Raw genomic sequence first — 13,911 nt, forward strand, 5'->3', positions numbered from 1 at the left:
GAAAAGGGGTGTGTGTGCTTTTAACACCCAATTCTTATTCCAAAAATCATTGCCTAAGTCCCAGATCCTCTCCACTGATATATATCTTGCTGAAGGCTGTTCTCCATATGTTGGATCCTGCACTTATTTACTCTGCTGTAACCTATACTCCAGTGTTTTGAAAGCCAATGGTGGTTTTTATTTTTGGTTAAAGATATCATAGTCTCCAACTCCCCCTATATTCCAAAATCTGTCCTTGGTAAATCACAGTCCTGATATTTGCCTGTTGGGTATGCCTTGTTCCATTGTTTTTATGCAAGCTGCTAGGGAAAATATTCAAGGTCAAGTTAGGTTTTTCTAGTATATGCTATCAGTAGTTCAAAATATAGCTCTGCAGCTGCAGTTGGTGTATTGGGAAACACCTTCATGTTAATGTGTGTACATGCACATATACGTCTCGTCTCTAGCATCCATTCTCCACTCTGAGATTTAACTTCTAAAGACCTTGGGGAGGGAGCTAACCCCATTTTAGCAACTCTCAGCAAAAAGTAGACCTCAAACGCAAGAACAAGAACTAGAGTGTCATGTACTGGGGAGAAGGATTAGAAATAGACACTATTATGAATGGTATGGAAAGAGTGGATGGAAAGAAGATGTTCTCCCTTTCTCCCAACACTAGAACATCTTCATCTCTTTAGAGGTGGAGGGTTCTCTCTCTCTCTCTCTCTCTCTCTCTCTCTCTCTCTCTCTGTCTCTCTCTCTCTCACACACACACACTTTTTCCATTCCAATTGCTGCAGTCATGGCAATTTAAATGGCAATATGTCAAATTTCAAAACTAAACTGTGCATGCACAGATACCTTTGCACCTAAAAGAAAGTGTGCCATCAAGTCGATTTCTGTGGTTTTCTTTGATAGAATACAGGAGGGGTTTACCATTGCCATCTCCTTTCAGCATCTTCCTATATTGCTGCTGCCTGATATAGTACCAGCGAGGATTTGAACTGGCAACCTTCTTCTTGTAAGTCAAGCATTTCCCCTCTGTGCCACTTAAGGGGACTACCTTTGCACCTAGCTGCCTGGAATTTGGTTGGCATAATAGCCTCACAAGGGTCTGCCATGCATGGAATTTCCACCCATTCTATCAAGAAGCGCCCCCCCCCCCCCAAAGTGGGGTAGTGATTCCCATTACAGTCTATGGCCTAAGCAAAAATAGCATCAGTATTAGTGCTATGTTGCTTATTCTCCCCCTCAAATCGAAATCAAATCAAAAGAGCAGTATCAGGTTTTTTCAAAGGAGGAAATGGGTTGTCTCAACAACACAATGCATGTTTATTTAGAAGTAATTTCCACTATGTTTAAAGGGGCTTACTCACAGGAACGTATTAGGATTGTAACCAAGTAACTAAAGTGGGAGGTTCCATGGGAGGAAACTTCAGGAAGTGATTAATTTAAGGATCAGCCATCCTTAGGAAAAGTGTGCCATTGAGTTGGTGTTAAAATGAATGCATGTACAGTCGTTCACACAAAAAACTGTGTGCATGTGTACAAGACACCTGAATGTCTGAACAGGGCTCAGGAGACATTTAAAACTACATTAGACTTCCCTCCACTTTTGTTTATTCCTTCCTTTCCCCATCATATTCTTGGCCAAAAACAAGAGGAGAAAAAGTTTGATTAAACCAGAAGTGCATGACTACTGAATTTTTTTTAAAGCCAGTCAGTGGAGGGGATAGGTACACAAGACCAATTGTCCATGTTCCATCCCTTAGTATGGATGGAAAATAGCAACATGAGTACAAAAGGTAACCCACAATAACTGATGTATGTGGATGCTCTGGGTAGGTTCAGAAAGTAGCATGAATTTTGTGCCATCTGAAGCTGGAAATGTCAGGTGGCTGAACAGCACTTCCCTCCGCCATCTGACATACGCCACCCATCTTCAAATGTTGGTTACAGATGTCATGTGGTGGAGGAAAAAACTGCTCAGCAACCCAAAACTTTCTACTTCAGATGATACAAAATACATGGAACTTGCAGCTTGTCAGAAATTTGCATTTGCTGGGAACCTCTGGTTCCCATCACTTTACTTCCCACTTGTCGTGTGAACTTGCCTTCTGGCACTAAATACACACCTGTTTACTCAGGCTGTTGGTTGATTTTTTAAACTATATTTTAAATTGAATGTGTTCATCTATTTTAACTATTGATTTCAAAGTTTACAGATGTTTTAATCCATTGTGAACCACCATGAGACTTGGTTATAATCGGTACAAAAATGTGTTAAATACAAATGCAAAAACAAGCTCAAAAAACCTTCCACCTGGAAAGGGAGCCTAGCCTGACACGAACAATTATGCCAAACTTGACTAGGATTTTAATGCCACAAACAAAGCACACACTTAAAGAATGGGATTCTGGTCCGACCATTGTAAGTCACCTCTAACATTTATGACTAGGGAGGAAATGTTCAAAATCAAAAGACAAAGCATGCAGTATCAACTTTTTATAGAGGGCTAGCCTGCTTAGTTTGTTGCAGCAAACCTAATAAGAGTCATGTGGCATCTTAAAGACTGACAAGTTTATTATATAGCATAAGCTTCTTGCACTGCTATCTCAATTCCATGTCCCCTGTTTGGGCAGTTAGAGATCACTGCTCCAAATTTCTGCCAAAAACAAATTTTTAAATCCTAATGTATCATTCATTCATATATGTATATAAGGGAGAGAGAAAAGTAAAGGGGAAAAAAGTCTTAAGACTTTGCACTAGTCTTTATTTTGCATTAATGTCTTTGAGAAGTACTATTTACAAAGCAGATCATAGTGGACAGAACTATAATTCAAACCCACAGATTAGAAATGTATTTGAGGAGAAAATTTCATTTATAGTTGTTCAGCTTTTTGGCAGATTTTAAAAAAAAAATCACTAAACTGTTTACCAACAGCCAGGCTCAAGAAGGGACAGGCTCAAGATAAGGAAGCCATTTAAAAGTACATTTTTTCTATATTCTTTCATCACTGTAACATGTAAAGCATGTGCTGAGGATTTGCTTTATGTTTACAATTGATTTTAAAACTGCAGCTTCTGCAATTCAAGAAAGACATAAAGCCCAGACTACTGAAGCCAGAAAGAGCTTTGATAAGGACTGCAACATACCTAGAATCAAGAAAATATTCCTATTCAGACATTAGATTGTACACGCATACTGATGTCTGCATACATGTATTTCGTGTGTGTGACTGTATATGCGTACAGATCTGCATGTGCATACGCTGTACATAGACTATACATGCATTGGGCATAACATGTGAATAGGGATAATGCAGATTCAGAAACCAGCATCTTTTGCCAGGTAGGTGTTATTTCATAGCCTCATTGCAACCTCAATTCCTGAAAACTCTTATGCAATCTCATTGACTTCAGCATGCCCATGATGCTTATAGCAACACCAGGACCATCCACTGCACTCTTCCAAATGGCAATAATATAAGTTGCCCTTGTGTGACCATTTTTTCAGGCAGCTGGGGTGTGCATGTGTGTGTGTACATATAGATGTTTACACAAACACTATAAAAATTTAAGTCCACATTGTGCAGCTGTGCTTTCCCCCTGCGGTTTACGTGGCAAAGTAATTACCATTCACCAGGAGACCAGACTTCTCATTGAAATGATAGGTTACATTCTACAAAGAGATGCCATTTTATCCTAAACCAGAGCCCCATTCGCTGACACTGGATAGCAGGGTCAAACACACACACATTGTTAAGCAGGATGGGACTGTGCAGAACTGAGTTACATACAGAGGGGCACAAATCATTTTTACCTACCCCAAATGAAGTCCCTACACCACTTTCCCCACTACCTGTGTGGTGTGTACAGAATGTGCTAGATTATTGGACTAGCATGAGGGAGACCCCAGTTAAAAGCCCCACTCAGCTATGAAGTTCGCTGGGTAACTTTGGGGCAGTTACTGTCTCTCAGCCCAGCCATCCCACAGAGTTGTTATAAAGATACAATGATATAAGGAAGAGGAACATGTATTCTGTCCTGAGTTCCTTTAAGGAAGGTCAGGAAATGTAACTAACTCCCAACCACATTTTATGGTCTCACTGGGGCAGGTGGTGGGAAACCTCCTGCTGGAATGGAAGCATTTTCAATTCTTACTGTCACCTGGAGATTTTTTTTAAAAAATAATTTCACAAAGGTCTTCTTGCGCAATAACACCAGAGCACTGAAGCAATGGGAAGATCTGCCACATCACCACTACCTCACTGGAACCTTATGGGATAGCAGGGCATGAGGCACGCCCCCTCCCCAGTCACCATGGAAGTTTTATTAATTCTTTCTCCCTTTATGAAAGGAAATGTTGCTGGGTTACTCTGATGTATTGGTATTCTTGCAGAAGAACACCATGGAGGTAGAGGTAGGGTGTGTTTGTGTGAGAGAGATTATATTATACTAGCCTGACCAGCGCAGAGCATCTGTGTGCTAGTAGGTTGCTCTCCTCGCCCGCCGCCATAGCCCCCTCACCCTGGAGACCTCCCCACCCTCACCTGAATCCCATTCCTGCTCCTCCTCTTCTCTCCTCGTCCTCACTTCCTTTCTCTCTCCTTGCTTCCCACTCTCCCTTCTTTCTTTCTCTCTCCTTCTTCCCAGTCCCATCCCCGTCCTCACCCCAGCCTTGAGCACAAACTTTTCCTCGGGGTGTCCTGGCAACATGCGCCATTTGTCTGCACTCCTTCACACGCTGGCCAGCCCCTCGGCAATGCTAAGATGCCTCTCCACACAGCTCTGCAAAAATGCCGGAGTATCCCACACTACCGTTTTCAAAAAAGACAACATTATGCATTAAAGGTCAATCATCATGCAAAAAGCCGATAATGTCGCTGGCTGCATGAATACCATATTGCTGTTACTGTATTGAAGGTGCTGCAAATCCCTCCTTCATCTGAACTCCCCGCAACCTTAATCATAGTGAAGCAGGAGTAAATCCCCGTCTGGGAAATGCCTAAGGCGGAAGAGGAGGTCTTTTAATCAGTGGTGAGTTCTAGCTAAATGAAGGTCTTACATTCATGCTATACAATGCAAGAAACACTAAAAGAGCTGTAGTGTCACGTGTGGCTAAATAATCCAGAACCACCAACATAGGTCAGTCCCCAGATGTTGGACTACAACTCCCATCATACAAAGGCCATTGTGGCTGGGGGTGATGGGAGCTGTAGTCCGACAGCATCTGGGTACCCAAGTTTGAGAATTCCTCACATAGGTCTAGAGAATTGCACTGGAGATTGAGCAAGGGCCTTTCTGGTTCACAAACGACAGTCTTAGTCACCATCTCCAGAGCTCTCATATGTGGAAGCAACCAAAAACAGAGAGACAAATTCTACTTGGCAGACTGATCCTAGGCTGCCCGTTGGCAGAAAATGCTGTTTACTTTCAGATGGCCCATTTACAGGAGCTCTCATGCTAAAACAAAGGGCTTATTTCAGGAGAGTGTGGCTCTTGATGCTTCATAGCCCAGCCCTGATTTATCAGCGGCCCCAGGGAAGCCAGTGGAGACTGCTCTCACTCAGGATTATCAAATCTCAAAAGGTTACAGGCAGCTGAAGTCAGTCAAGTGACCTTTGCAGGAACCAAAGTGCAATGGGCCATTTTAAAGGGTGCTCTGAAATACCCATTTTATTCCTGATAATTTGACTGTGTAAAAGTTGCTAAGCAAACAACATCCCATGGCATATTGTTGCCTTCTCTCTGCAATGAAATACTTTATGCAAAATCCTTCTCAACACTTTTGGAATATTCCTTGGATGCCATTTCATGTTGGGGGGGGCAGGCAGAGGAGGAATAGTCCTATCAAGTTCCTAAGGCCCTGACCTTAGATACATCCAAGATAAAATTATTGCCATTAAAAAGAAAAGAAAAGCATTTTACTCCATGAGCCAGGCCCTGGGTACATTTTGGCCCTGGGTACCATCTCAGGGGACAAATGCTCATAGTGATTTTTGGCAATGTCTACCTCCCTAGGACAACTACATGTAAAGAAGACTAAACTTCAGGTACAGCAACCGGTATGACAATGGGTACAGGAACCAGCCTCAGAATTGACAATAAAGACATTGGTGGATCTCTTCTGCCTTTTAGGATTGGCCATCAACAGTAAAGGATCCAGGCAGTCAAGAAATATGCCGCAGACTAGCACTTGGTAGGGTTGCAATGAAGGCTTTGGAAAGGATATTTAGATGCCGTGATGTGTCTATACGTACAAAGTAGAATTGTTCAGACAATGGTTTTTTCTGTTACACTCTATGGATGTGAAAGCTGGACTTTGAAGAATCAAGATAGAAAAAACATTGACACTTTCGTGCTGGAGAAGACTTTTGAGGATACCATGGACAGCCAGGAAACAAACAAACAAACAAACAAACAAACAAACGGATCATAGAACAGATCAATCCAGAATTTTCACTAGAGGCACAAATGACCAGGTTCAAACTATTCTACTTCAGACACATTATGCGATAACCCAGCTCCCTTGAGGAGTCCATAATGCTTAATCAATCAATCAATCAATCACCTCCCTAGAGATGGATAACAGGCGATAGCATTGTTGCACTTGTAGCTTTTGTGTGTGTCTCAACACACTTTCTTTAACCCATACTCCCAAATGATTAGGGTAAAATTGCAGTCATTTTTTGCATACAGAAAAGGCTTAGGGTAACAAGGAACAAATTGTTTACTCTCTTTGGAGAACATTCCTGCTAATTTCCATTCCCATTACTTTAAACATTGGTAAAGTTTTATAGTAATGTTTGTGTTCTTAGAACTTTTAAAAGCTTTTAAAACACGATTGCAAATGTGGCTGCTGTAGGCCTAATGGTCAGGACAATAAAAGCATGATAAGCATTGCAATGCTAGCACCTATTTTCCATTTGTAGAGACACAGAACTTGAGCATTTATTCCCCCCCCCAGATGGTAGTGAACGCCCCAGTTGACTCATGTACAATTTGTTGCAACTTAAAAAAAAAAAAGTCCAATAGGGACTGCAGAGGAATAATCGTATATGGTCTGGAAAATACTCTGTGTGTGTGTGTGTGCGCGTGCGCGCGCGAGCATGCACACATGCAGGGGGTGGTGGGACCGACCCAACAGCACCCAGGTATCATTGGAGCCACAGCATTATGGATCCATTTGGGGAACTCCGATTTTCAGAATACTGCTTACACCCCGACACCATATTTACTTTGAAATGTGTGCATAAATATGAGCAAACAAGCCAGCTAACATTAAGCTCTTTGAAGACCAACTGATTCCAATGTGGGAATTAAACACATTTGGTGAGAGAGAGAAGCTCCCTTAAGTGGATCCTGTCTTTCCCCCCTCATCAAATAGATAGGACTTCAAAGTGCTGAATGTTGGCTTGACCACATCCTTGCTACTATGCTCTCAAAGCCAAGGTTGGAAGGCATTTCTGCACCAACACAGAAGGAACACTCCTCTAGCCAAGCGAATTCCCTTACCATGACTTGGCAGCAGAATTCTAAACCTGGGTTAACTACCCAAGGCACATGTTTAGAACATCAAAAATTATGTATCCAGCCCAAGGCAGTAACCAGAATGCACTATGGATAGTTTAATCTTTTGTGTTTAAAGCTGCATTGTCTTCCTAAAAGCTATTTTGAATTTCGTATCTATAAGTAGAGGATCATATGACCTTCAACAGTTCTCAAATGGAAAAACAGACACTACTGTGTACATAGAACACCCCCACCCCCATTTACACACACACACCACTGCCTCAGATGACACACAATTTGCTGGAAGCTCCTTTCTGCTTGCTGTTGGTGAGAAAAAGCTTACCCCCCACTGGCTTCAGAATCAGAAAATTTGTCTGTCTGGACAGGAAGCCATAAGGGGAAAAACTGCAGTGGCATTTTGTGTCCACTAGAGTCACTAGAGTTCCATGATGCCACTAGAGTCAAGGACAGGTTTATCAATGGCTACTAGTCTGGTGGCTTTAGGCCAGCCAGAGTCAAGACGCCTATGAATACCAGTTGCGGGGGAGCAACAGCAAGAGAGAGGGCATGCCCTCACCTCTTGCCTGTGGACTTCTCAGAGGCACCTGGTGGACCACTAAGTGAAACAAGATGCTGGACTGGATGGGCCTTGGGCCTGATCCAGCAGGGCTGTTCTTAGGTTCTTAAGGCCAACTTGTAGGGACTTTGAGAGGCACTAAGAACATTACTGCACAGTAATAATTTAAAATATAGTCCTGTTCAGACTTTATGTTCCACATGCATACTGTGTGGATGCACTGATATTAGAAGTGAACAAGGGTACAGGCTCCCTCAAATGCAGGGTACAGGTAGGAAGAGTACTACTATGTGTCCATTAAACAATCATAAATAACTGTACGTGTGTACACTATACACAGATTGTATGTGTGTTGGACAAAATATGCAAATGGACAGGTATAAGTATAATAGGGCAAGGGGAGACAGTTGTCTGGGGGCCCACTGCCTTGGGGGGCCCCCAGAGGCAAGTAACATGACTGACTCCCCCAGCCACGCACCCACCTGGGCTTCCTTCAGTTGTATTCATCCTCCGAAATTGATGTGAGTGTTAAGACCTGAAACTACTAGAACAGCTTATCTTTCTCTAGTACAATTAAAATAGGATTATGTTCTATTGTGGTGCATAGGGGATATATATACACACACACACACACACACACACACACACACACACACACACACACACACACGCTTTTTGTTACCACAATTCAGCCTCATTTAAGATTTCTTTACTTCATGAGCTGAGCTTCAGTGGCGGAGGGGCATTTTAAAATCTTGTCTCTGGGCCCACTCCAACCTTGCTATGCCCTTGCAAATGGAACTTGTGTCTCCCACAACATCTCTCTCAAAGGCAAAATAGGGACATCGTTTTACCAACAACAGGTGTCAGGACTGGTAAACAGGGACAGGTCGAGGCTACAAGATCAAAAGGAAAGGAAAAGCAGGAATGGTGCAAGGGCGATAGACTGAAAAAACCAAGTCCCAACAAGTTTTGAAGTAAAGTACCTCTTCTTTAGGGGAAAATAAATGTTGGAGCACTGCCAACATCCCACGTAACCTTACCTTGCTCCTCTGCAATACCAGGTCGGTCCAAAATAAATTAGAACTCATGGGGCCGACCTGGTGTGTATTACTGAGACTTGGTTGGGGGTGGCTAGTAGCCCAGTCTGGCTACTGCCTTGGTCGGCCTGATGGATGATCTCCAATTGGCAATTGACAGAGGAAGTGTGACTCTGTTGGTCCTTTTGGATCTCTCAACGGCTTTCGATACTATCAACCATAGTATCCTTCTGGAATGTCTGAGGGGGTTGGGAGTGGGAGGCACTGTTTTACAGTGGTTCCGCTCATATCTCTTGGACAGATTCCAGATGATGTCGACTGGAGATTGTTGCTCTTCGAAATCTGAGCTTAAGTATGGTGTCCCTCAAGGCTCCAAACTCTCTCCAATGCTTTTTAACATCTACATGAAACCGCTGGGAGAAATCATGAGGGGATTTGGAGCTGGGTGTTACCAGTATGCTGATGACACCCAGATCTACTTCTCCATGTCAACTTCTTCAGGGCTTGGCATATCATCCCTAAATGCCTGCCTGGAAGCAGTAATGGGCTGGATGAGGGAGAATAAACTGAAGCTGAATCCAGATAAGATGGAGGTACTTATTGTGCAGGGTCAGAACTCCAGAGACAATTTTGATCTACCTGTTGTAGACGGGGTCACACTTCCCCAAAAAGAACAGGTTTGCAGTCTGGGAGTACTTCTGGATCAACGTCTCTCCTTGGTTTCTCAGGTTGAGGCAGTGGCCAGGGGTGCTTTCTATCAGCTTCGGCTGATACGCCAGCTGCGCCCGTTTCTTGAGATCAATGACCTCAAAACAGTGGTAGATTTGTTGGTAACCTCCAGACTTGACTTCTGTAATGTGCTCTACGTGGGGCTGCCTATGTACTTAGTCCGGAAACTTCAGTTGGTTCAGAATGCGGCAGCCAGGTTGATCTCTGGGTCATCTCGGAGAGACCACATTACTCCTCTGTTGATGGCGCTACACTGGCTGCCAATAGGTTTCCAGGCAAAATACAAAGTGCTAGTTATAACTTATAAAGCCCTAAATTGCTTAGGCCCTAGGTATTTAAGAGAGCATCTTCTTCGCTATGAGCCCCACCGCCCATTGAGGTCACTTGAAGAGTTCTGTCTCCAGTTGCTGCCAACCCGTTTGGTGGCTACACAGAGACGGGCCGTCTCAGCTGCTGCCCTGAGATTGTGGAATGCGCTCCCTGATGGGATATGAGCCTCCCCATCTCTGGCAATTAAAAAAACACTTCTTAAAACATATCTCTTCAACCAGGCTTTCTCAGCTTTTAAAAACTTGTTTTTAAATTGTTCTGATTATTTAATTGCTGTTTTATGATGTTTTTAATTGTTAATCATTGTTTTATGCTTTATAATTTTTGTTTTAATTATTAAATGATGTTAATGGTGTTTTAATGTAAACCACCCTGAGCCTTTTGGAAGGGCGGCATAAAAGTTTTAATAATAAATAAATATAAATAAAATCTTCATATAACAAAAGGCAAAGCTTCTCACAGTCATCAGTCTTTTCCTTTCCATTGTTGTTGGTGTGGTGCTCCCCTTCTTGTATAGGATCAAAAAGACCACCATTTGGTAAATCTGGTAAGTACACGGCATAACCAAGTAGGCATAGGAAGCAAGGATGTGCATGAACTGAGGTTTGTGGATAGGTTCGGCACCACCGGGCAGGGGAAGTGGCAAGAGGATCTTTTAAAAAGAGAAGAGCGGGTCCTTACCTGTTCTCTGCCATCCCATGCAGCTTCCTGCTGTGGTGGCACTCTTCCCAAGGACCCGCACATGGCGCCGGCACCATGCGCAGGTTCTTAGGAGGAGCGCCACTGCAGCAGGAAGCTGCATGGGGTGGCAGAGAGCCTGCTTTCCTCCTTTTTAAGGATCCCACTTGCCACTCCCCAACCCCACCCTGGTGGTGCTGAACCTGTGCACAAACCTCGGCTTGTGCACATCCCTAATGGGAAGAATGTCCAAGAAGGAGGCTCTCAAAAAAGCAGACTCTGCCCTCTCAAATAAGGCCACCCAACTGGTGTCAGGCAAAAGCCCTCTTCTGATTCAAACTGAGGCTCATGCCCTGCCTCTGCCATTTGCAGTACTAGACTACAAACTAGGGGTGTGCACGGATCGGTCCGACTGTGAACTGGGCCGGTTTGAGTGGTTCAGTCGCAAACAACTTCAAGCCAGTTCATCGCAGGGGCGTATCTAGGGTAGGGCAGGCAGGGCACGTGCCCCGGGCGCCACTTGAAGGGGGGCACCATTTTTTAAAATTAAAAAAAAATTTTAAAGGCCACTGAAAACAAAATGTGCATGCTCAAATGGCCTCTGTGAGGCCCTAGGCCATGCCAGGCCTTGCAGAGGCCATTTGAGCATGCACGGCAGCTATTTTGTTTTTGGCAGTCATTTAAAAAAAAATTTTTTTTAAATGGCCACCGCACATGCTCAAATGGTCCCTGCAAGGCCCTAGGCCTTGCCAGGCCTTGCAGAGGCCATTTGAGCATGAGTGGCAGCCTCCAAAATGGCCAACACACCAATCTGTGTAGGCCCAAACAGGCCCAAAAATCAGCCCGGGATGGGCTGCGGCAGTGAATTAAGAGGCCAGTGGGGGGAGGGGAGACCTTTGCAGACCCCCCCATGGCCTTTAGGAAGCCCCCCAAAGGGGATACAGGTTAATATATATATCTATATATCTATATATCTATATATCTATATATAGAGATATATAATATAATATAAGTCACTGTACACATATTCAGTTTGGCACTATGTACAGAGAATTGGGGCTTGTGAATACGGAGCTGAAGCTTATGAGCTAGGATTGTATTCATTTGCTTTTACTTTGCTTCTTATGATAAGTGACTTAAATGTGATGTCTTAATAATAATAATAATTCTATTTCTATACCTCCCTTCCAAAAATGGCTCAGGGCGGTTTACAAAGAGAAATAACAAATAAGATGGCTCCCTGTCCCCAAAGGGCTCACATTCTAAAAAGAAACATAAGACACACACCAGCAACAGTCACTGGAAGTACTGTGCTGGGGGTGGATAGGGCCAGTTACTCTCCCCCTGCTAAATAAAGAGAATCACCATGGTAAAAGGTGCCTCTTTGCCCAGTTAGCTATTAATAGTGAGTTTGTCTTTGAATCAGTGTGAAATCCTTAGTATTAAGGCCCACTGGGAGTTTCTTGCTCTCTTTCTCTCATTTTAACTGTCTTTCTGAAATACTAGAATATATTCCAAGCAGTGACACAGTTTACTCTGCATATCCTTTAATTATTTTCAGAGTATCTGGCAAAAGTCAAATTCTCAATTGATTTTATGTAATAGTAATGCTACAATGCATAGTAGACAGGTACTTCTTCTGTTTAGTTTTCCAAGTACACCTCCACATAGTATTTGGATATTTCATGAGCTGCAGCATACTGAAATTTGTCATTGTCCAGCATTTTTTGGTCTGCCTACGTCCACTGCTAAATAGTTTTTGAAATATTAAAAGATTAATGAGCTTGACTTGTATTGTTGAGCTGATATTATGGTAAAGTTATCTGAAAGATGGGTGTCAGCTGTTTGGACAGGGGGCGTAATTTCAGTGCTTGCCCTAGGCGCTATTTTTCCTAGATACGCCTCTGGTTCGTTGATCCAACTGATCCAAATTTGGTTTGAATTCAGACCAAACTGTGGCAACCAGTCCATGCCTTGGGTTCCCCCAAACTTATTGTTCTGGGGAATTTCAATGTCCATGCTGAGGCCCCCCTAGTAGGTGCGGCTCAGGATTTCATGGCCTCCATAGCACCCATGGGCCTGTCTCAATTGGTATTGGGCCCTACCCACATGGCAGGACACACTCTGGATCTGGTTTTTGCTGACTGGGGAATAAATGATCTGGAGGTGGGAGAGTTTGAGATAACTCCCTTGTCATAGACAGATCATCATCTGGCCGGGCTTAGTTTGACTGCTCCATCTGCCCTCTGCAGGGGTGGTGGACTGATTAGAATGGTCTGCCCTGAAGGCTTATGGATCCACTTGGATTCCAGATGGCCCTCGGGGAGTTTCCAGTGTCCAGAGCTGGTGACCCTGTCGAGGCCCTGGTTGATCTCTGGAATGGAGAGACGACCTGAGCTATTGACACAGTTACTCCTAAATGCCCTCTCTGGCTCAGTGGAGCCCATTCGGCTCCTTGGTTTTCCTCGGAGCTTAGGGTGATGAAACAACTTGGACGATGGCTGGAACGACGCTCAAGGAAGAGTCCTGCCAAATCCAACCAAACACAAGATAGAGCCCATTTTAGGGACTACTCCGTGGCAGTGGTGAAGAAATGTTTTTTCTCCACCTCCATTGTATCTGCTCAGTGCAGACCAACAGAGCTGTTTCGTGTGGCAAAAACATTGCTCCACACATCCCCCCAGGTAATGGGGGAGGAATTATCTACGGCCCGTTGTGATCAGTTTGCTTGTCACTTTGCAGATAAAGTCGCTTGCATTCATGCTGATTTGGACTCCAGAGTTTTGGCAGTTCCAGCAGATGTACCTTTGGTACCATCTGGTCCTGTTATGTTGGATTCTGTTGTGTTGGATTTGTGTTGGAAAATGTCGCCCGCACACTGCACAGGATCCTGTGCAGTGTGCGGGCGACACTGTGTGCCCGAGCCCTTGCCCTTCATGGCTAATAAAAGCTGCCAGGATGGTTGGAGGTGATCATTAATGCTTCATTAAGGGAGCGCAGGATGCCACCGTGCCTCAAGGAGGCGGTGGTAAGACTATTATTTAAAAAGCCCTTCCTTGATC

The 13,911-nt window shown here is 43.8% G+C and overlaps 1 protein-coding gene across 6 annotated transcripts in view; it reads right to left on the bottom strand.

Annotated features, from left to right (window-relative positions):
• ENPP2 (ectonucleotide pyrophosphatase/phosphodiesterase 2) overlaps nucleotides 1-13,911 on the bottom strand; it is a 147,687-nt gene that overhangs the window by 95,088 nt on the left and 38,688 nt on the right. For 2 of the 6 annotated variants that reach the window (XM_053244125.1, XM_053244116.1), the window contains exon 1: nucleotides 4,655-4,714. The exons of 3 other annotated variants lie outside the window; for them this stretch is intronic. In XM_053244125.1, coding sequence (XP_053100100.1) covers nucleotides 4,655-4,699 — 45 coding nt within the window. In that variant the 5' untranslated portion in view covers nucleotides 4,700-4,714. Of the gene's footprint in view, nucleotides 1-4,654; nucleotides 4,722-13,911 lie in introns of those variants that run through there. One more of the 6 variants, XM_053244115.1, reaches the window with a different exon arrangement.

The sequence above is a fragment of the Hemicordylus capensis genome, chromosome 4, assembly GCF_027244095.1.
Source record: "Hemicordylus capensis ecotype Gifberg chromosome 4, rHemCap1.1.pri, whole genome shotgun sequence".
Lineage (NCBI taxonomy): Eukaryota > Metazoa > Chordata > Lepidosauria > Squamata > Cordylidae > Hemicordylus > Hemicordylus capensis.